At 43.2% G+C, this 23,578-nt stretch overlaps 1 protein-coding gene across 4 annotated transcripts in view; it reads left to right on the forward strand.

The window, feature by feature from the left end:
- ttll7 (tubulin tyrosine ligase-like family, member 7) overlaps positions 1 to 23,578 on the forward strand; it is a 142,141-nt gene that overhangs the window by 109,591 nt on the left and 8,972 nt on the right. For 2 of the 4 annotated variants that reach the window (XM_029706283.1, XM_029706286.1), the window contains 8 exons: positions 709 to 844; positions 2,934 to 3,020; positions 5,927 to 6,161; positions 8,598 to 8,896; positions 9,579 to 9,713; positions 12,569 to 12,649; positions 17,221 to 17,381; positions 19,177 to 19,350. In XM_029706283.1, the coding sequence (XP_029562143.1) occupies positions 709 to 844; positions 2,934 to 3,020; positions 5,927 to 6,161; positions 8,598 to 8,896; positions 9,579 to 9,713; positions 12,569 to 12,649; positions 17,221 to 17,381; positions 19,177 to 19,350 (1,308 nt within the window). Of the gene's footprint in view, positions 1 to 708; positions 845 to 2,933; positions 3,021 to 5,926; positions 6,162 to 8,597; positions 8,897 to 9,578; positions 9,714 to 12,568; positions 12,650 to 17,220; positions 17,382 to 19,176; positions 19,355 to 19,845; positions 19,861 to 23,578 lie in introns of those variants that run through there. The other 2 variants (XM_029706284.1, XM_029706285.1) reach the window with 2 other exon arrangements.

Below are 23,578 nucleotides of genomic sequence, written 5' to 3' on the forward strand. Positions count from 1 at the left end.
ATGACTGGCTATACAGATGTTTGATCACCCTGTTGCAGGAGAACTTTCCTTTAATGCCAAACTTATTTGAGGTTTAAAAAGGCTTCTGAAGATTGTAATTTCCACTTTGAAATATCAGACTTGATTTCCCCTTGCGAAAAATGCATCAACCCTGCAAAAAGGTCCATTAATTATAAAGTCACATTTCCTGTTGCTGTAGGATTATTTTCCTGCTGCAGCAAACTGGCTAAAATGTAAAATCCTACATTTAAGCCAGTCTCCACCATCAATTCAATTAGCCATCTATTCGCACTGAGCCCACTGAGCAAAAACTGGTCGAATCAACATAATTTGCACATCATTTCAACCCAAAAATTCAATATGATGACATTGAATCAATGAGGAAAACTGATTGGATTTGAAAAAAGTAATCGATGTAAGAGAGTTTACTCTTTTTTTCACCCAACTTTTAACTTAAATTTAATATGTCATTGAATGTAGGTGCCATTTTTTGTTGATTTTACATTGAATTCACATTAGTTGACAACTCAACCAAATGTAAATCAAATCTATACGTTGAACTGACGTCTGTGCCCAGTAGGAGGGAACTTAAACTTACATTAAAAAAACGGCAATAGAAAAAGGTACTGGTTGACTTTCCTCGGCGGTTACTGATTATTTAAATTCATGTTATGTCATTGTTTTTGTTCCCTCTCTCTCCTCCCACAGACGTATTTACCCCCCAGATGACAAGCTTCTCCTGGAGAAGTATGAAAGCCTCCTCTCAGCTGCCTTTCAGACCTTCCTCGCCGGCCGAGCGGCCTCACTTCAAAAGGAAATGAATAATCCTCTGAAACGAATGAAAGTATGTACCTGAGACTGAACAGCACACATACACACTTTCTCCTCTCTTTACCTCTCTCTCTTTTTCACTCGCCCTCCCTATCTATCTCTTTCTCTCTCTCCATCTTTCTCTTGCACCTCACCTCTGTTTAGATGCTCTCCTCTGCAAAAAAAGAAGAGAGAAAAATACATACAGAGAGAAAGTGTCACGCCCCCTCCTCGATCCGTGTTTGTCACCTTGTCCTTGAAAAGCATCCGTTGATTGCTGATCATAGCATTTGTTAAAAGCAGGACAAACCCGTACAACCTCCATCTTTGTTTCCAGTTGCTTTGTCTGGCTCTGGCCTTTCCCCTTCTCCTCAATCTAGGCGTTCACTGTTATTCCTTAGCACTTTGTGAATTATCACAGTGTTAATTTGAAGCGGTTTCTCAAAGATCTCAATGTATTTGAAAGTGCTTGTGATGGTTGAATTTTTTATGGAATGCAGTGGAAGCAGCTGTGTTCCTGCGGTTTGTGGTGCGAGGGTACGTTCATAGAGAAAATAATTGTTAATAGGGAAATCGCAGGGATGCTCTGGCATTGGGGGAGAGACAGACTGCATCCCAAATGGCACCCTATTGCCAATAGTGCAGTACTTTTGACAAGGGCCCATAGAGCTCTGGTCGAAAGCTGTGCTTTTTGTAGGGAATAGGGTGCCATTTAGGATGCACACAGGCTTTCTGAGGAGTTTTATTCATGATGCATTTCAGATGGAGTGGTGGCATTTGGTTTCTATACTGCGAGAAAGGGAGAGAGAGAGAGAGAGAGAGAGCGAGGGGGTAGACAAGGAGGAGTATGAGAGAGACGAGAGAAAGCGGTAAAGTGGTATGGTTGATACTTGGGGGGTTTGGACTGTTAGGGAGTTAGCAAAAGGGGAGAAAGTGTGTTTGAGAGTAGGAGAAAGGGAGACCAAGGGAGGAATAGAGAGAGACAGAGGGAGTTTTAGGAGAAGGGAGGGTGAGACAGATAGACAAACAGAGAGTTAGCAATAGCCTAGAATGGAGGGAGAGAGAAGGAAAGAGAGCTGGAGGGAGGGAGGGAGGGAGGGAGGGAAGGAAGGAAGGAAGGAAGGAAGGAAGGAAGGAAGGAAGGAAGGAAGGAAGGAAGGAAGGAAGGAAGGAAGGAAGGAGGAAGAGAGCACGGCAGAGGGATTTGGAGGGATCTGCCATATGTACATGTGGCTTTGAGTCTATATGAGCTAACCTCCTGCAGAGCGAGAGGCTGGCTGCGCTGGTTGGTTGGTTCATGATCAGGGATTCAACCAAATGCCAACACAGCTTTGGCCTTATGACCCTGGCACACAAACACATGCATGTGCACACACACACACACACACACATAAACACCCACACACAAGCAGACCCACACATACTTTTGTCCCCGCATTTGACATTTGAGCAGCCTAAAGCTACTTGATTGCTAATCTGAGAGACCACAGTCACGTTTAATCTGTATTTGAGAGACAATGGGAGGGTGCCATGTGCGACAGCAACATTAATCACCCTCTCTCTAATTCAGCCGCGGCCAAAAAGGAGAAGGGGCCCAGCGTATTGGCTACGGGTAACATAATGTTTCCAGATTGATCATGGCTGCGTTCCAGATGGCACCCTATTCCCTACATAGTGCACTATTATAGGGTATAGGGTGCCATTTGGGATGCAACCCATACATCAATAAAGAGTGAGCCCAAAGAGCAACACATGTTCTGCCAGGTCTTTCATGGTCTAGCTATGCAATGGTACTGAGGCATTATGGAAGTGGAACACCTGAGTTTTCACGTCTGCTTGCAGGTCGGGAGTAGCAACAGAATCTTACAACCCTTATTAGTGGTAGTTGATTGATTGATTAAATGTGTAATTGATAGAATTCATAATTTGGCAGTTGCTTTACAGTACCGTGTTTTACGGTACCATAGGCTATTATACTGACTTGAGATCTGCACTCATACTCAAACTTCTGGTTAAGTCTCCCATTGACGTTAATGGATGATTTACATCTCCATTGAATCTATTTATTAATGGTTTCATGACGTTTATCAAGTACTAACCTACTGTATTCTGTGTGTTTGCAGGAGGAGGACATCTTGGACCTGTTGGAGCAGTGTGAGCTGGACGACGAGAAGCTGCTGGGGAAATCGTCACGGCAGAGAGGACCCAAGGTGAGATAGAGAGGGAGGGAAGGAGGCAGGGAGGAAGAGATGCCTCTTCATCTTCTCCAAACATCTTTGGGTCCATGAAAAGTGCTATGTAAAATCCATGTATTATCATTATTAACAGAGAAAAAGAGAGATGGAAGAATGAGAGAGAGGAGAGTATGATGAGGAGGAAGGTTTGAAAAGCGAGGAATGAATGAAGGAAGGAAGGGAGGTAGAGAAAGGGGGCAGATGCCCTAAGGGAACACACAGAAAGAGAGAGGGAGAATGTCTGAGAGAAAGGGAAGAAGGAAAAAAGGCAGAGAAGCAGATGTATAGAAGGGCTGATGCCTTAAGGCAGGCATTCCCAACCTTTTTACCACTGGTCCCCCTTTTTCACATTTGAAAAATGTCACCCTCCCTCTTTTTTTATGTGATTGTTTATTGAGATAGCCTATATTAAATACACCACTAGCTTGATTTTGTTTTAATTTGAGGGACCTAGGAAAATGTTGTTTTGAAGCTCATTTCCTGCAATTATACATCCTGCAACTCATTACATCTTTTAGGTAGGCTTTTTAGTAATAATAATAATTATGAGGAAAATAAAGTCTAGACCCGATTTCTCCAAATGTTATTCCCCTACCAAATATGATTTATTATGATCATTTATATGAACCCTCAATTTAATTATACATAGTCTTTTACAGAAAGTAAATAGATCAATTGATAGCAACGGAGTCACACATTGTATAAGATTACTTCCCAAGCAAAGTCCATTTTCTTTGACTCTTCGACTTTAGAAGGCTGTAGCTCAGCTTCTGAATGTCATAGAGACAAACCAAAGATATTCCAATGTGCATCAGAGTCATGTCTTCCTATGGCATTTCACCTCTTGCTTCTAGCAAACATTGAAGATATTGGCGTTGTTTTATGTTTTGCTAAACATTGGCGCCCCCTAGGTTAGGAACCCCTGCCTTAAGGTATCAGAGAGAGAGAGAGAGAAAGTGATCCAGAAAAAGCACGTAATGGAGATGGAGAGTCAAAGCAAGAAAGGCCCTGGTACAACCAATCCCCTAAGGGAAGACCTGTCAGCTTTCCCTCTCCCTCACTTCCCCTCTCCCTCTCTCTCAGTCCGTTACCCCACATGCCTCAATCCCCCCAATCCCCCATCCCCATGACAGCACATTACTCTCCCCATCGCCATTCCCCTATCTCCCTTTCTCCATCTTTCTCTCCACAACCCTACATCTAAACCCATCCCTCACTCCTCCGCTGAAGTGGGGGAAACGCACGACGGGTTGCGTCCCAAATGGCACCCTCTTCTCTACATAGTGCACTATTCCTTACCAAACATACTACACAGGGAAAAAGGTGCCATTTGGGACATAGTCACCAAGTGTGCGTAGCGACTCAATGGGACAGTTTTCTGCTGTATTAGGGCCCTTTCCGTGAGGATAACGACTCGTTCAGACACAATTGCTTTTGTCGAAATTAATTTGTGCCTGTCGCTTTGGACCATGGCAAGTGCGGGCTGACGTGGACTGACTGGCCTGCTGGCCCTCCTCTGAGTGCTCTGATGGATCGACACACTCCCAGGGGCTGTATTACGGGCCATCTGGAAAAAGAGGGAGAGAAGGAGAGAGGGGTTGAAATGAAGCAATTTAAATACTGTGGATTCATACTTAAGCAGTGTAGAAAGGGTTGATAGAGGGAGAGAGAGAGAAGGTGATAGAGAGAGATGGTTTTCTTTTCTCCTCTTTCTCTTTTTTCTGTCCCTCTCTTTCTATCCTATGCTATTTTTGTCTCTCCCTTTCTCTCTTTCTTCAGACCTCTCTCACTCTCGCCACTTTGTTCCCCCCTCCGGTGATTGTATATAAGCTCATGCCTAGGATCACATCCTGCACATACATTTTGTACGCGAGAAGCGCTTGCTAAATTAGCTGATGAATAACAGATGTGAATGCTTTATTAATGCTAACAATGTGTTCCTTCCATGGTGTGAAATAGACATTCAATTTAATTAACTTTTTTTGTGTCTGGTGGTGAGGGGGGAAATGATAAATTCATGCTACAAAGGCCAAGAAGGAGGATTTGAGTGGCCGCTTGGATTTAATTAATATGTCTCTCTCCACCGTCGCTTTAATCACAGCTACAGAGACAACACACACACACGGCTCATTGGGTGTGTACACATTAATGGCGTGTGGAACAGGCTCACATGTGCGTGCGCAGACGAGCACAGATGCACATACCGAAGTAGAATCTTCATTTGATCACTCTTTTTTTGCTGAGAATTTACCTGCATAGCAGGAAATGCAAAATATTACTGTATTCATGGATTTAAAAAGGCCTATTAACTTTGTAATTTCCACTTTAAAATGTCAGACTTGATTTGCCCTAACGGAAAATGTATTAACCCCTACAAAAAATGTCCATTAATTATAATCCACCTAATAATTCACATTTCCTGTAGTTGCAGGATTATTTTCCTGCTGTAGCAAACTGGCTCAAATTAAGTTTGTACATCAGTACACATAGACAGCCACACATATGCATGCATGCACAAACACTCATACATATAGTACAGAGACAGACACACACACCACATATACTCAGATACACACACAGTCATACACTTACAATCATAGTCATACACTGACACACATACACACCGGTGCACACGCGTATTTGTAGACACATGAACACTCACACTGACACACACACACGTACGGGCCCGTGGTGTCACCTCTGCTTCTCACAGTGACGGACGGTAATTGGCTAGGGTTGAAGGGTGTGTCTGTGGGTGCTGACATAATCTTCGCTCTCTCTCTTTCTCTCTCACTGTGTGTCCGTGTCTCTCTCTCTCTGTCTGTGTGTCTCTCTGTCTGTGGGTGTGTGTCTCTCCTTGTGTGTGTGTGTGTGTGTGTCAGCCCCTGTCCTCCATGCCTGAGAGCGCCCAGACGCCGTGCGGCAGGAGACAAAGGGAGTACGGAGGCGACGGAGGAGACGCCAGCGGCAGCAGCGTCAACAACAGCAGCTCCGAGGAGGGCCCTGAAGAGGAGGATGACAGGGAGGATGAGAGGGAAGGAGGGAAGACAAGGGAGAAAAAGAGTGTCTCTTACGACCTGGGAGAGAACAAGTATAAGTCATTGTCGGAGCGCTCAGGTGAGGAGGAGAGGAGGAGAGCACCCCATACACGCACCGAAACACACAAATGCACAGGCGTACACGCACAGAGACACAGACAGAGACACGCACAGAAACACACAAATGCACAGGTGTACACGCACAGAGACACAGACAGAGACACGCACAGAAACACACAAATACACAGGCGTACACGCACAGAGACACAGACAGAGACACGCACAGAAACACACAAATGCACAGGCGTACACGCACAGAGACACAGACAGAGACACGCACAGAAACACACAAATGCACAGGCGTACACGCGCAGAGACACAGACAGAGACACGCACAGAAACACAAATGCACAGGTGCACACGCACAGAAACACATACACACACTCCTTCCCCTTTCACACACACACACCATTGTAAAATGGAGGAGGGGGTCTGGGAATGTCTTTATTAGCAATCAGAGGCCTCTTCTATAAGAAGGACATTTCACAGACATTCTCTCCATTTCCTCCTTTCTTGGACTGCTTCCCAAATGGCACCATATTCTCTACAGAGTGCACTACTTTTGACCAGAGCCCCGTGGGCCCTGGGCAAAAGTAGTGGACTAAGTTTATATAGGGAATAGGGAATAGGGTTCCATTTGGGATGTAATCCTGGTATATTGGGGAGAAGGCTGTTATATGAGATGGCTCTCTCTGGCCATGATGCCTTCCAGATGACTACAAGGGTCCAATAATTACTAAAACAAACTTGTGTCACACACGTACACGCATGCAGACACACTTAGGCTGTCCTATACACGCAGGGAGGCAGGGAGGTTGGTAAGTAGGTAGGTGCCCATGCACGTATACTCACACACCTTTTCTCTCTAATACACGTGTGCAAATACTCATAGGCATTAGACACATGATTGCTCTATATTACCCTCACACACACATACTCTCTCTCTCTCTCTCTCTCTCTCTCTCTCTCTCTCTCTCACTCGCTCTTTCTCTCCAGCATGCCAAGTTCCTAGATATACTGCAGTGTTGGGTTTGGTGGTGTCGGCCAGGTCCCGGTCTAGCTAAATTAGTGATGTAAATCTGTACAATGCATTTGTTTACCTAATTAATACATGAAACAGGATAAATCCATATTTTTTAATTAGGGTCATCGTCTGATGATTGCTCCATGGGAAAGCTTTTTATTCTACTAGTTGTCGTCGTGTGTGTGTGTGTTTGTGCTTGTGTGTGTGGTGTGTCTTTATATGAAACCGAGTGTGTGTGTGTCTGGATATGAAACTGTGTGTGTGTGTGTGTGTGTGTGTGTGTGTGCGTGCGTGCGTGCGTGTGTGTGTGTGGCATGTAATACGGCGAGATAGAGGCTTGTGGCTTACCTTGAAAACTCTCAGCAAATTGTCCTGAAACGTGCTCTTTGGGAAACTAGAGGGAAAGATTGATAAGTTGGACATTCCTACAGGTTTATAAGGTAATGTGTCTTTTCCACCAAGTTTCAAAGTCCCAGTCCAGGTAGAAAAAAAAACACAAAATGTATTTGTGTGTTGCATTGTGAAATATTGGGTGGTTTTCTACTCTAGCATTATATTTTCCATTAGGGGTATATCCCAAATGGCACCCTATTCCATATATAGTGCACTACTGGGCCCTGGTCAAAAGTAGAGCACTACATAGGAAATATTGGGCCATTTTGTACACAGCCTAGGTCCAGAATGAAGGACAAAGAAGTGATTTGGCTGGATTTGAGGGGCTGCTCTTCGCTGGAGTGACTTTGCCTCTGCCGACCGACTCCATAAGCGCCCATCTGGGGGCGGCCTCAGCTAAGCCCTATAATGTGGCCGATTTGGCAAGTTCCGTGCTCAAGGTTCGCTGGTGCAGCAGCAACACACACACACACACACACACACACACACACACACACACACACACACACACACACACACACACACACACACACACACACACACATATACACGAGCAGACGCACACACATGCACACAAACTTTCATCTCCAGGCTTACACACACACACTGGGCTGGCTGGACGTGCTGCTGGAGGTGGTTCAAGCTCCGTGGTCCTGGGGAGGTTCTGTGGCTGTGACTGGGCTGGAAGGGCCCGCTGCCCTGCTCTCTAATCCGGCCTGAGGAGGGAAGAGAGCAGCCGGCCCACAGCCACAGAAACACATGCTTTAGTGATTAATGAAAGCCACATTCAATAGGCCACCACGTCGGGTCCCGGAATGGGACTTTTAATGCCACACTTCATTTCCAACGATGGAATGAAAGTGGACAGTATGAAAAGCAGAGCATGAGAGGACAGATGAGGGGGGGAGAAAAAGAGAGAGAGAGCGAGAGAAGTGAGAGAGTTCCCCCTCTTTGGACTAAGTTATTTAGGTCACCACTTTATTCCTTCATTTCATGTAATCTTTTTTTCTTCTCCTTTTCTTCATCCCTCTCTCTCAGGACGGGTTCACTGGAAACCTCTGATGAAGCCGGTCAAGGCCGGCCTCTCTGCCTCCTCCTCTCCGACCCTCTCTGGGCCAATCAGACGCTCCATCTCCTGCCCGCGTTCAATCTCCTCCCTGGCCGCCCAGTCACCCACCAATGAGACGCGAGCCTCGCTGGCCAGGCCCTCCGTTCCTGCGGCGACGGCCCTCGTTAGGCCAAGCTCCGCATCTCTGCGCTCTCATTCGCTCAGCCGCAGCGGCTCCACCCACAGGGTGCCGCACAGCAGTAGTCTAGGTACCATCCACGCTAACATGGTGAGTTACAAACATACACACACACACACACGCACTTATCATTACACTTTCTACATTCACACTTTCTACACTCTCTGTCTCCTGCTCTTTCTCCCCCTCCCTCGGGAGCATACAGTAGGCTACCATTACCATACCATATAGTGCCAGACGAAACCTTTGAAGTTGCTAAAACTATCTCCACATTCTGTGGATGGCCCTTCTTTGGATGAGGCCCTCTAAGCCTGTACAGATAGCTGTCCCCCTAACCCAATGTAGCTCTGTGTCTGGCCTCTCTTGACACACACACATTATGCCCATTCTCTTTATATTCCCAGTCTCAGTCTGTTCCTGGAGGCCTCAGCGATATGGACTCTGATGAGCTGGAGTGCTCTCCAATTACCATGGCCACACTGTCTTCTCTCGCTCTATCACTCTCCCTCTTTCTTTCTCTCTCTCTCTCTCTCTTCTCTCTTTCTACCCCATCTCTCTCTCTAGCTCTCTTCTCTCTGAGATCTCAGCTGAAACCATTATTTAAAGCATTTAAACCCCATTCATGTTCTTTTCTCTCCTCTCTTTCCTTTGTGTGTCTGACTCTTGTGTGTGTGTGTGTGTTTGACCTATATGTGTGTCTGTCGGGCCTGTATTTATTTGTTTTGTTAATTTGTTTGGCTTATGTATGTGTTTTGAACATTTGTGTGTGCAGGGTGATCCCGTGCTGATCCTGAGGAGTAAAGACCAGGAGACAGAGCTGACAAGACAGAGCCTGGCCGCTCTCAGCGCAATGAGGATCCGCTTCCCGGGGAAGACTGAGGAGGAGGCCGAGGCCGTTCTGGATGAGGTGTGTGTGAAAGTATATACGCCGTATCTCCAAAGAGAGACAATGGCCAGAGCCAACCATACAGTATGGGACTATTCCTGACCTCCCAGCCCCTCCACAATGGCCTCCTGACTGCCTATTGTCTTTGAAAACTCCCTCATGGCCAAAACGTGGGCAGCAGAAAGCCTCACTGTATTCCCCTCAGCTCCTGTGTATTTATCAATGCCTCTTTCCCCCTCGACGGATCGCCTCCGCTACATTGGTGTCGAGGTCGTGTGACACAATTACAGTTCCAACTGTTCCGCTAATAAACTCTTAATAGGTGCGCAGATGAGCAGCCGCACCTGGCTGACTCGTTACCTCACTCGTGAAATGACAGTGTAAAAATAGTGAGCCACCGTGGTTGACTGTGAACTTCAAGCTGCAATATGTCACTTTTTGGGCGACCTGACCAAATTCACAAAGAAATGTGAGTTATAGATCTGTCATTCGCATCGAAACCAAGTCTAAGAACTTGTTCAATGTGCATTATTTTTATGCTTCCTGTGCTTAAGTTTAGTTTTTGTCTTTTACTTTCAGTTTTGTACACCAGCTGAAAATATAGTATTTTTGGTTATTAAAAATATATTTCACAGCAGTTTAGATGGTAAAATGATTCTCTACACTTGCTTGTTTTGTCACATAAAATAAAAATTTTGCAACCAGGAAATATTATATTGCACCTTAAAAATATGTTATATTCATAGTTGACTATGGTGGCTTGCTATTGTTATATTCAAAACGTTGCCAGCAACTTGCTCCTACCTACTGAGCCACACAGTAAACTACGGGGACTTGCTATTTTTACTTTAAACGTGGTTTCAAGTTGCGAAAATGACAAATTGAGACGGTTTTGTGATTGATGTTATTTTCAAAGTAATTTTGATATCTGTTACAAATCATGAGCCAAGTATTATTCAGAACCACAGCAATCATGTGGAATCGTTGTATCCCAAATGGCACCCAATTCTCTTTCCCACTGTATTTCAAACATAGCGATTGGTAAAATAGCAAGGTTAGCATCATAATAGAGAAGAAATAAAGTATGTACATGTTAATGTAAAATAGGTGTCAGTTTGATTTCATATAGGTTCAGCTCAGTTTCAGTTGAACACTTTCCCCTCACAGCCCGTCATCCCGTCTACGGGTTGAACATGGCAGATTTTGTCATTGATAAGCGCCTAAATTGGAACGCAGTGGCTGTACAGCAACATGCTATACATGACGTCAGAGCTCAGATTCTCTGCTTCACAGCGCTGTATGGGTTTTGACTGAGAGCCGTTATAAACCTGAGCACCACGTGCTGCAAAAAGATGCCCCATCGCTCCCGCTAATTGAGCTACTTTTGCGCATTTGTTGTTGTCTGAGTGAAGGGAATGCTATAAATTTAGAGGAGTCGATGTGTTTTGAAACATAAGATGTTGAGGATAATATTATTTAAAAAATACAGCTTTGATGTCATGCAAGAAAACCACACACCCATGAGTCCAAATGTGCACTTCACATTTCCATATTTGAAAACTCATGTCATTTACAGTATCAACATTTATGATCGTTATGGTTGATCCACAGTTAGAAGGATAACACGCATTATACCCCAGGTTCTCCTGAACAGAATGAGCCTACGTTTGTCATATTGTGCAGATAATTTGCACCAGAACACGCACTTGAATGCACACATGACTCCATGCTACACTCTTAGGGGGAAAAAATGCTATCTAGAACCTAAAAGTGTTCTTCGGATCTCCCCATAGGAGAACCCTTTGAAGAGTCTTTTTTGGTTCCAGATAGAACCCTCTTGGTTCCAGGAAGAATCTGGATCAGATGGGCATAAATTAAAAGCTTATTCTATTGCCAGCGTGTGTATACAATCTTTCAAAAATGTTTAATGAATATTATTCTAATGTTACTGAATGTATCAAGAGTATTTTTAGATTTTGTTATTGACAAATGCTGTGAAAATGCACATAAAATCAACAGTGTAATGTTTGAATTCAGTCTTGTGTCAGGTGAACTGTTGTGTCCTCATCTTTGGTCTGATAATTTCCCCATAATAAAGTTTTCTCTTTCATTTGCTACCATGGTCATGCATATGGTTTTTATAGTTCTTCTGTTAGAAACATTTCAATTTGGCCCTATCCATATAGGCCAATTTCGACGAGTGTAAGGGGTTAAGGCCTTTCTTCACTGGACACATTCACAGCCACGCCATAAAAGAAGAAAATAAAAAATGCAGGTCAATTATAACCGTCCTAACACCAGATTCCACAGATTGACAGACGGCCATAGACTGTGAAAAGGTGCGGTGGTCTGAGGCGGCCGGGTCTATAGAATATAGTTTTGGGTTGTGCGTCTTGGATGAAAAGGCCTATTCGGTTGCAGCCGGCCTTGTTCGCGGTTCCCAGCGTCTCTACCGCAAGACATTGATTTAGTCTCCAAGGCACAACGCAAATGCAGACCCTGAACTGTTTGAATACTTGAGTAACAATACCCCGCCGGTACCATGGGCTGATTGCTGAAAATGAGGGATGAGATGGAGAGGGAGAATAGAAATGGGAGAGAAATTGTTTTTTGCTTCCATGAGCTGATTGCTGAGAACGGGGGGATGAGTGAGAGAGAGAAAGCTAGAGAAAGAGAGAAACACACACACACACACATATAGGAAAAGGAGATCATTTAAATTTTTGTCTCCTTTCTTTGCAAAATATTGCAGGGGGGTCTAAGTCTTTGTTCAAAGGCTACTCCTCTTTGCACAATGTCCCAACTGGTGAATAATACAGTTATTGTTGAGTTATTGTTGCAGATTGTTGATTTTATTCTGTGCTTTTCTCTCTCAGATACTAGACAACTGGAAGTACCACAAACCCAAAGTGGCCTCTTACTGGCTGGTGAAGTTGGATTCCACCAAACAAAGGAAGGTGAGTGTCATCAAAGCCACTATACTGATTTGGATAGTGGCTCTTGATTCATAATGAAGATGAGAGATGGGGCTGGGGAAATGTACCCACTCTTTTATAACCTACAGTATATGGGTATGAAGTATATCATTTATTTAAATTGTCATCGAACAGCTGTAAATATTTCAGATTATACCTTTAATGCTTGTATTTATTGTCATATTGAGACATTTGGTAATTCAGTATACCAGCGTTTCTGGATGTGTGCAGATTTATTAGTGAATGCTATCAAAAACTTTTCATTCCATGCATTTCATACCAAAACCTTGCTCCTCCCTTCTGGCCTCCCCATTCAGTCCCCTTGACAGATCTGGTTAGGTGAAAGCAATATGGTGGAAACTAGGAGGAGCTGTTGCTTACACCTGCCTTGTTGTCTCAGATCTGTTCAGGGGAGTGAATGATGACTGAGGGGGAGGGAGCAAGTGGATTTGCCTTGCATCACCGTCGTTGACAGCCTTAGCTAGACGTAGCGAGGAATAACAAGCAGTAAACAAAAACAAAGTCACATCTGAAATGACATGAATGTTGTTGATCTCATATGTGGGCTGTGGTAGTGGAATGTGCTGGAATGTATGCTACAGACTCTCTTGTCCCTGGTCCTTTCTAATGAACACCATACATTGGCTGGGCTTGTAGCTATCCTAGCACTCTGCTATCTGATTAGCATTGGAGGCTGCCTAGTGATGGTGGAGGTAGCAGTCAAATAGAGACAACGTTTTGCTCTATACCCTACGCTAGCCCATTAATAGTGCATCTCTGCCTTTAGAAACACACATTCTCCTATATCGACACACACACATACGCCAGCACACACGGGAACACACACACACACATCATGGCCATCAGTAATAAGACAGGAAATCAAAGGCTCCACAGCAATAGCAATTACATTACTCTGAAATGAAAGAGAATGGAAAGGAGGGATGAGGGATCCCTCATTGACCGCCTGCAATCTCTGGTCCCTGTACTTCTCTTTCTGCCTTCATCAGATACTGCCTACCTACACACCCCGCCTGATTTCTGTGTGTGTGTGCGTGTGCGCATGTGCGTGCGTATTATGTGCTTCTTTTTGTATGCATTTGTGTCTGTGTATTGTGTGTGCATCGGTTTCCAAGTATACACAGCCACACCTGCCAGCTAAGAAAGAACTCTCCCAGTAAACTAGAAACCTCAGGTTAAAACTAGAAAAGTAAGTTTCAGTAGAAACTTTGTTTGCTTGCTCAGCTGGCTGAAAGTATTATTATTAATGGTAGTGGAAAACTACTTGTTTTATAGTTATAGGATAGCCTATACGCCCTAATCGATTATAGATATTGCTTTCCAATTATTGAATTGACATAAAATTTAACAACAAGATATCCTACATGTATAGGCTGTTGTTTGATGACTTCCATTTAAACCCCAGGCTTGTCCCAAAGGCTTTGACTACAAATGGTGTAGTTTTCCAGAAGTATTTTTCGCCCTTAGCGACCACTTTTTTTCTCACGCCTCTGTTGATGATTTTGATCCCTCAATGTTGGCAATTCTACAGTGGGAAACAACTGTTGATCGGATACAGTTTTGACTATTGGTTTTCTGAGATGAGTGTCTACACATTATCTACACAGTGAACATATTCCCATACCCCTATGTAAAAAAATATTTTTAGATTGGACACCCAACTTTTTACGTTGAATATGATCCGCGATTGCCAGTGACCCTAAGTAGTCCTACATTAATAATACAGGCATTTACAGATGAGAAAGTTTCTTAAGTGAAATTGTATAATGTGGTCAGTAGTTGCGTGGTTGTGGTCAGTAGTTGTGGGGTTGTGGTCTGTAGTTGCGTGGTTGTGGTCAGTAGTTGTGGGGTTGTGGTCTGTAGTTGTGTGCTCAGTAGTTGTGGTCAGTAGTTATGTGCTCAGTAGTTGTGGTCAGTAGTTGTGTGGTTTTGGTCAGTAGTTATGGTGACTAGTTGTGTGGTTGTGTGGTTGTGGTCAGTAATTTTGCGGTTCAGTAGTGGTCAGTAGATTTCTTAAAAGACAGAGCTAGCTAGCTAACTAGAGACATAAGAACTAGAACGAGCTAACTAGCTAGCTACATTTTTGGCCGTGAGAGCGTGAGAAGAGGGTCAAATGCGTGTCTCACGGCCAATGCACTTCTTATCTCACGCATTGAAAGTACTGCTTTTATTTTTTTGATTAGTCAGCTCGTCAACTTTCAACTGTGCTCCAATTTGGTTTGAAATTGGAGCATCTGCGCCTGTAATTTAACATCATGAGCGGAACCTATCATTGTCCTGTCTTGCCACAGCGCTGTGAGCTGCAGCACATTGAAGCATACAGTATTATTGGTCTATTTATGTAAGGTATCAAGGAGATGAAATGCATGTTTTAAACAAATGCTCCTCAAGATTAGAGTGGCGATGAATGGAGAGAGAGCACATTCTCTGCTGAGTTTATAAAACTGTAAAAGGAGTAGCACAGTGGCACTGTTTTATCGACAATGTTGCTGTTACTCCCGTCCCTATTGCAGAATGCAGCCTTTTGACAGCATGTTCTAAAGTGGATTTAATCCACACTTGCATTAGTCCCCTCGTTTGGTGATTGGCATTTAGGCTGTGACAACGAAAAGGCAGAAGACAGTATGTTTTAGCAGGGAAGTTTGGTATGGGGACCTGATCATTTTGTCAAATAGCTTGTGAACCCAAAAGTGTAAGTTTGATTCCGAAAATAATGTGGTTAGGGTATAGGGGCACATTTATGTAATCTTATCTTCATGGGATGTTTTCTATTTACATATCTTATTTAGGGGCTTCATAGCGAAGGGGGTGAATACATATGCATGCACCACTTTTCCTTTTTTTTCTTTTCACTTCACCAAGTTGGACTATTTTGTGTATGTCCGTTACATGAAATCCAAATAAAAATCAATTTAAATGACAGGTTGTAATGCAACAAAATAGGAAAAACGCCAAGGGGGATGAATACTTTTGCAAGGCACTGTACTTTATTTAGTCTGATCAGTGAAACAATTCTCATTCTTTACATTGGGCTAAAACACCAAATTACTGCTCTTGTCAGCGAGAACACTACTGATTACACTAAATCACATATTTGAAATCTGATGTGCCTAGTTGTGTCTTTGAAAATGAATTATATAAGGCTATGTATTTTTGCAGCCATTCATGGACAGTTTTGAATACAAATAAGCATTGGATATTAAATGCTCCAGGAATGAAATATAATTTTTGACATTTTAGTATTGTGCACATGCTAGGCAGAGATTGTATGGTGGGTCACAACTCAGAAACGCTTCATATTTGTCTATGTAGAGTAAGACGATGGCAATGATCTTCAACTAGTAGGCATAAACCACCTGAATTTTGATTTTCATTAGATTTTTCTTGAAGGTTGGGTGATTTTGAGAAACACCCAGGACTTGGGAAACATAGATCAGGGGTGGCCAACCCTCCTGGAGAGCAAGCAGGATTTTGTAGAAAAAAAAGAAGAAAGATTAAAAAAAAAAATATTAGCATACTTTAAGTTTCATCCCCCCAAAAACTCAAAGTTAGAATGTCGTCAAATTATGAGTGTTCATTTCATGTTCAAAACATCCTGAATCCACCTAACCTGTGGTTTTTATTACAATACAGTTCACCCTGGTCATAGCCTAAGCCATGTCAAAATACATGGAATTGCAGGAAATGAGCTTTAAAACAGTGCAATTTTCCACCGTCTAAGAGTTGTGCCCTTGAAATTCACAGCAAATCTCACTCCAAGCTTTCTTCAAAAGTTGGCAGCCCTATAAACGGCTTATTTTATCAGTAAAAAAGCATTAGTAGGACTATAGGAAACATCAGGTATTGAATTTACAAGTGTTATTTTGACAATATTTGCATACTTCAGCTTATAAAAGGAGTTACTTGTTCATATAAAACTGGTTTCTGAGTTGCTAGGCAGTTAAGTTTAGTTTTGAACCACCATGTTAACTAATGGGAGTTTTTGGAATTACAAAAAGTTAAATATTGTAAAAGGAGGTATAATAGTTATCAGAATGATTTTTGCAGGGTTTGTAATTTGGAGTGTTCTGTATCGTAAAAGGTGTATCAATAGCAATGTTTCAAAAATGTAATATTTTGGTCACCCAAGACCTCCATGTTAAAGTTAGCATTTTTAAGTGATTATATTTGTAAAAGTATGATGAGTATAAAAATCATATGTCAGCAACTCAAGTTAGACCTCTCTGCACATTGTAAAGTTAAATGGTATGTTTCACATAAAAGCTGTAGGAGGAGTAGCGGTGGGAATAATAATAATAAGAAGAAGAAGTAATTGAAGTATGACGAATAATAGTAGTGTGTTGCTTTGGTCTTTCATGCTGTCCCCCTGGCGTCTGTTCAAACCTTGATTTATTTTTATTTTCTTTCTCTCCCTCCATCTTTGTGTGTTTTTTTTAATGTTTGATGAAGTTTCTTGACATCATACATACTAACGTTTTTCTCTTCCTATCACTTTCCCTTTTTTTCGTCTGTTTCTTTAATGTCTCATGAAGGTTCTGGACATCGTCCGTACCAACGTACGCTCGGTGCTGCAGCGGCTTTGGAGGGAGCCCGACGTGGACAGTTTACATTTGTATCGCCTTTTCAACCGCGTCTTTAACCGACTGCTCTGGAGCCACGGACAGGGCCTGTGGAACTTGTTCTCCAACACTGGGTAGGTCTCATTCTCTCTTTTGTTGTCTCTCCGAATCAATCTCTCTCTCATTCTCTTTCTGTCTCTGTCTGTCACTCTCTCTCTCAATACCTGATTTCTCTTCAATACTTGGTACTGTAGTGCTCGATCCCATATCGACCTCCACCCACTATCCCCTACCTGCAAAGATATGAGAGTATTAACAATATGGTAATAGCAACACCTTTCCCTCGTCCTCTGATAGACTAAGTGGAATTTTCACCATTGTTCTTACACCTTTCCAATTCTCTCAGATCACCCCAAGTGCAAAGAGGAACTATGGATCGATTTGGGATTGTGCGTGTCTTTTTCTGCCTTGATAAGTGCATATTTCAGTAACAAATGTCCAGAAAGTATGTAGCAATCAAGTATGTAACAACTGAAATCCATGCTACAGCATGATGAAATCAGCATTTATTAGGCTCCACATTCTGCCCAATGCATGTTTGATTGACAGCTGGTGCACTTATTGACAGGCCCAGCCATGCACTGCTGTGGAGATGACAGACAGACTGGCAGACTGGCAGACATCCAGACAGACAGAGTAGACAGACATCCGGACAGACAGAGTAGACAGACAGGCAGACCGTATAGACAGACAGAGTAGACAGAGTCCCTCTCATCCTGCAAAGAGCTACAGGGATGAAAGCAACAAGTGTCTATCAGAGTCGAGACACATTTCTCAGTCTGCGTAATGTGGCCACAGATCTTGTTTTCTTATCATCGGGGCTTTTTATGTGTCAGAAAGGAAGGAAGGAAGGAAGGAAGGAAGGAAGGAAGGAAGGAAGGAAGGAAGGAAGGAAGGAAGGAAGGAAGGAGGGCTAAAGTAGGTCCCATACTCTTCTTTCCTCACTCACTTCTGTTTGTAGAAAGGTCCTTTGATGTCTCTCCCGACTTTTTTTGTGTGCCTTTTTTGTGCCGACTGTAAGTGGCTTTCTACATAGTGACTCATCTCACTCTGCATCCTTATAGAAACACACACACTCCTATTCACATATCTACAGACACACACACACATACATTATATTATATCATCTTCAAGAGCCAGCTGTGGTGCAGCCAGCTTCTCATCTCATTGCTGATAAAGGTTCAACCTTTTCCTCCCTCTCCATATTCTTTTTGTAAGCAGTTAGCAGCACTCGTCGTGGGGGGCTACGTGGGTTTTTGTATAGCTGCCCCGGCAACTGCCACAGCTGGTAATTGATTGTCAATGACCGAGTGTGCCGTACTGTAGCCTTGTTTGAGTCAGTGAGTGGCTTTATTTCACTTGATGAGAGTCCGAGTCTCCGGGCGGATTAGCCAGCAGATGCGGCTCAGGCACCACATGCTGCTTGCGTCTAATTAGGGAGCGCGCTCCGGAGGACGTGGGCCGCCGTAGCCACAGGATAAACGCTGCAGGGGGGCCCGGCGTCATGCAGCGTTGGAGCCCACCTCGCTACTCGCTAAGACCAGGCGGTGTAAACGTACACTTGAGATCCACGAGACCCCTCGTTTGATATTTCATCTGAGCAACTTCGACAATCAAACGCCGCCGCGACTATTGCGGTCGGAATTTAACAGGGCTTTGAAAGAGAAAGAAGAAAAAACTGTCTCTAAACCGTTCAAAAACCCAAAGAATTGAGAGGGTTTATATTAAAACGCCCCAACCCCTCAGTTCTCTCACAGTTCTGAGAGCCTCACAGTCGGGGGGAATGGCCAGTGTGATAAAGGGGGTTAAATGTACAGCATTTGTTTTATCCCCTCTTATGTCTTTGTGTGTGTGTGTTCTGTGGCGCAGCTCGTCGTGGGAGACCATCTTCAGTAAGAGCAGTGAGGTGGTATCGCAGCAGGAGCTCCAGTGCTGCCAGAGGCTGGTGCAGCTGTGCAGGGACTGCCTCCTCGTTGTCTACAAATTTGTCTCCGAGTCCCGGGGCTCGCTCACCGGCCTCAGCCCCGAATGGGACGACACTAGGTGAGGATCAACATCCAATCAACGTCCATTCTTCCTTTGTTTTCTACTGATGAAACAAATTATTTTTGCAACTGATATGCTTCCAACTTCAGTTGTAAAATTATGTACACTTTAAAAAAATCTTGGTTGGAGGATGAAACTTTCCTGATGTTCCTTGGTTTTTTCCCGAAATCCTGGTTGGAGGTAGAAACTTTCCCAGTTCCCAGGTTTTACAGAATTCCTGGTTTGAGGTGACTATGCTAATTCCCTCCTGATTCTGGGAAGCCTCCAAATGGGATTTCTGAAAAAAACGTATGAAATTAAGGAATTTTTTACTCCAACTCCCAATATGGAGTTGTTAGTGAGACTTGGACAACGTTATGATTCCCATTGGTATTACAATGTTTCGAATCTCAGACCTGATGAAAATTCTAGTATGGATCAGAATGTTACACAAGTGTTGTGCACCCCACCAATACATACTTTTTTTTTCATTCATTTTCTTTCTCTATCTAGCACCTGAACCAAGTGGTATGTGTTTATATTTTCTCTTTCAGTGTTTCTCCTAACAATACCTGGGCTAGGTGGTACCCCCACTTCCCTGCCTAACTCTGTTGCCCCCCTGCCAAGCTTTAATATTACTCCTTAAACCCCCAACACGTCTACGCTTCCTAATCCCTAAAAAAGTATGGTTTTCATTTGAAACTTTTGATGCCGGCAGCTCACGTTATTTCCAAACCTTTGTACCCCGACAACTCCCCATTCCGCCCTAACTACAATTCTTCACAGGAATCTCACCTGACCAACAACTGACCCCAGCCTCTATACCCTTTCTATAACTCTTCTATTTTTATTGTCGATCCTCATAAGACTTGGTGGGGGATTGGTTTTGAACGTGTAAACTTTTAAGATGCGTCCCAAATGGCACTCTATCACCTACAGTACCAGTCAAAAGTTTGGACACACCTACTCATTTTTCTTTATTTTTACTATTTTCTACATTGTAGAATAATAGTGAAGACATCAAAACTTTGAAATAACACATATGGAATCATGTAGTAACCAACAAAGTGTCAAACAAATCAAAATATATATTATATTTTATATTCTTCAAAGTAGCCGCCCTTTGCCTTGATGACAGCTTGGCATTCTCTCAACCAGCTTCACATGGAATGTTTTTCCAACAGTCTTGAAAGAGTTCCCACATATGCTGAGCAGGCTGCTTTTCCTTCACTCTGCGGTCCAACTCATTCCAAACCATCTCAATTGGGTTGATGTTGGGTGATTGTGGAGGCCAGGCCATCTGATGCAGCACTCCATCACTCTACTTCTTGGTCAAATAGCCTTTACACAGCCTGGAGGTGTGTTGGATCATTGTCCTGTTGAAAAACAAATGACAGTCCCACTAAGCGCAAACCAGATGGGATGGCATATCGCTGCAGAATGCTGTGGTAGCCATGCTGGTTAAGTCTGCGTTGAATTCTAAATAAATCACTGACAGTGTCACCAGCAAAGCACCCCCACACCTCCTCCTCCATGCTTCACAGTGAGAACCACACATGCGGATATTATCTGTTCACCTACTCTGCGTCTCACAGCGTTTGGAACCAGAAATCTAAAATGTTGACTCATCAGACCAAGGAGAGATTCCACCGGTCTAATGTCCATTGCTCGTGTTTCTTGGCCCAAGCAAGTCTCTTCTTCTTTTTGGTTTCCTTTAGTAGTGTTTTCTTTGAAGCAATTCAACCATGAAGGCCTGATTCACGCAGTCTCCTCTGAAAAGTTGATTTTGGGATGTGTCTGTTACTTGAAATCTGTGAAGCATTTATTTGGGCTGCAATCTGAAGTGCAGTTAACTCTAATAAACGTATTCTCTGTAGCAGAGGTAACTCTAGGTCTTCCTTTCCTGTGGCGGTCCTCATGAGAGCCAGTTTCATCATAGCGCTTGATGGTTTTTGTGACTGCATTTCAAGAAACTTTAAAAGTTCTTGAAATGTTCTGCATTGACTGACCTTCATGTCTTAAAGTAATGATGCACTGTCATTTTTCTTTGCTTATTTGAGCTGTTCTTTCCATAATATGGAATTGGTATTTTACCAAATAGGGCTATTTTCTGTATACCACCCCTACCTTGTCACAACACAACTAATGGTCTCAAACGCGTTAAGAAGGAAATCAATTCTACAAATTAACTTTTAACAAGGCACACCTGTTAATTAAAATGCATTCCAGGTGACTTCCTCATGAAGCTGATTGAGAGAATGCCAAGTGTGTGCAAAGCTGTCATCAAGGCAAAGGGTGGCTACTTCGAAGAATCTCAAATATAAAATATACTTTTCTGGTTACTACATGATTCCATATGTGTTATTTCATAGTTTTCATGTCTTCACTATTATTCTACAATGTAGAAAATAGTAAAAATAAAGAAAAACCCTGGAATGAGTAGATGTGTCCAAACTTTTGACTGGTACTATATATAGTGCACTACATTTGACCATAGCCTATGGGCCCTGGTCAAAAGTAGTGCGCTATATAGGGAATTGGGTGCCATTTGGAACACAAGCTAAGAACACACAGGGCTACAATGTTAACAGGAAGTAATGACCTTGGGATTAGCGTGCAGGTTAGCAAGCCCCCTGAGGCCAGTTTAATTCAATTATGAGCCAGATGAGGCGCGCCACAAATGACCTTACGCCTGCTCCTTCCCCCAGAACGCTTTAGATGATTCATAACCAGCGTATATTTAACAGGCTATCACTTTGCACTTTCTAATTTAGTCATTAAAAAGGGTGCGGGTCGGGGGGGATTTTGGATAGTCTGTATTAGTTCCTGATCATCATCATGAAGGGAAAAGAAAAATGTAACAAATGCCTACATTAGTTTAAAAAAACGAGCTTTAGCTACTTTGTTAACTGTGCGCTTTCTCCCCTTCCTACAGTAAATAACAACTCCATTCAGATTATTAAGTAGCAGCCTACCTGTTTTTACGCCTGTCCTTCACATTTCACTTTTAGTTCTGTCATTTTAATTCCATCTTCCATTGATTAGCTTAGATATCTCCTAATAACTTGCAATACGGAGGCTCTAGCTCTATGACTTGTGATTGGACGACAACAACAGCAAGCTACACATGCCACCGTCATGAAAAGCAAAAGCAGCATAAATTATAAAAATGTCTCTCTTTCTTTGTGGGAAGCATGATGTAGACCATCTATATTCTGAATACAGATGGAATTGTATGATTTCTTTCTTATAGTTTTAACATAAAACCGGCAGTTTAAACATTAAGAAAATGTTTCCATTTGTCACATCCGTAGTCTGGATACACCGACTTTGTATGCGTTCCAAATTATACCCTTTTCCCTATATAGTGAACTATTTTGGACCAGAGCATAACAGTCGACTGTGTTGAAGAATCTCTTTTAAAGAACTTCATGCCTTATCTTTGAGGAACTTGACGCCTTTCAATGGCAAGGGGCAGGGGTAGGAGTGGGGTGGTGTGTGTATTTGTGTGTCGGACTAAACAATTCTTTTTAGGGTATTTTGAAGTTTCTATTGACAGGTATTATTTTAGAATATGAGATGGGGAGCTAGATGAGAGGGATACAGCATAGAAAAGTGAGTGGCGGAACAGGTATTGAACCACTGCCTCCAGGGGAATATGTGGTTCGGCACCGACCAGCCAGCGGCCCACGTTTAGCACTCCTATGGGGAAAGTCATGCATATGAAAGAGAATTAAGCAACCTGCCTGAATTAATACTATTTACCTGCTTACCCCCTGAGGGGTATCCTTCCTTCTGTCCATTCAAATAATACATTGGTCTATCTCTCAACTTCGTGTGTGTGTGTGTGTGTGTGTGTGTGTGTGTGTGTGTGTGTGTGTGTGTGTGTGTGTGTGTGTGTGTGTGTGTGTGTGTGTGTGTGTGTGTGTGTGTGTGTGCTCACCACGGAAGCTCACCATTGGCTGCAGGACCAGCCACCTCCGCCCATGGCTCTTCTTCCTCTGCCATCGCGCCCGTTGACGCAGGTCTATGCTCGATTCAGTGACCTCTATTCCTCCCCTCACTCTGGCCTCACCCCTTTGCTGCCTACAGTCTGACTGAGTCCTCACCAGGGTTGATCTCAATATGCTTGGAAAGACCACATGTTGCAAACATTGAAATGTTAGTAGAGACCACTTGCTATTTTTGGAGGCAGCTTTATGTTTTCTAGCAAAGAGCAGTGTGGTAGCTGACTATCTGTGAATAA

Source organism: Salmo trutta, chromosome 22 (assembly GCF_901001165.1).
Source record: "Salmo trutta chromosome 22, fSalTru1.1, whole genome shotgun sequence".
Classification (NCBI taxonomy): domain Eukaryota; kingdom Metazoa; phylum Chordata; class Actinopteri; order Salmoniformes; family Salmonidae; genus Salmo; species Salmo trutta.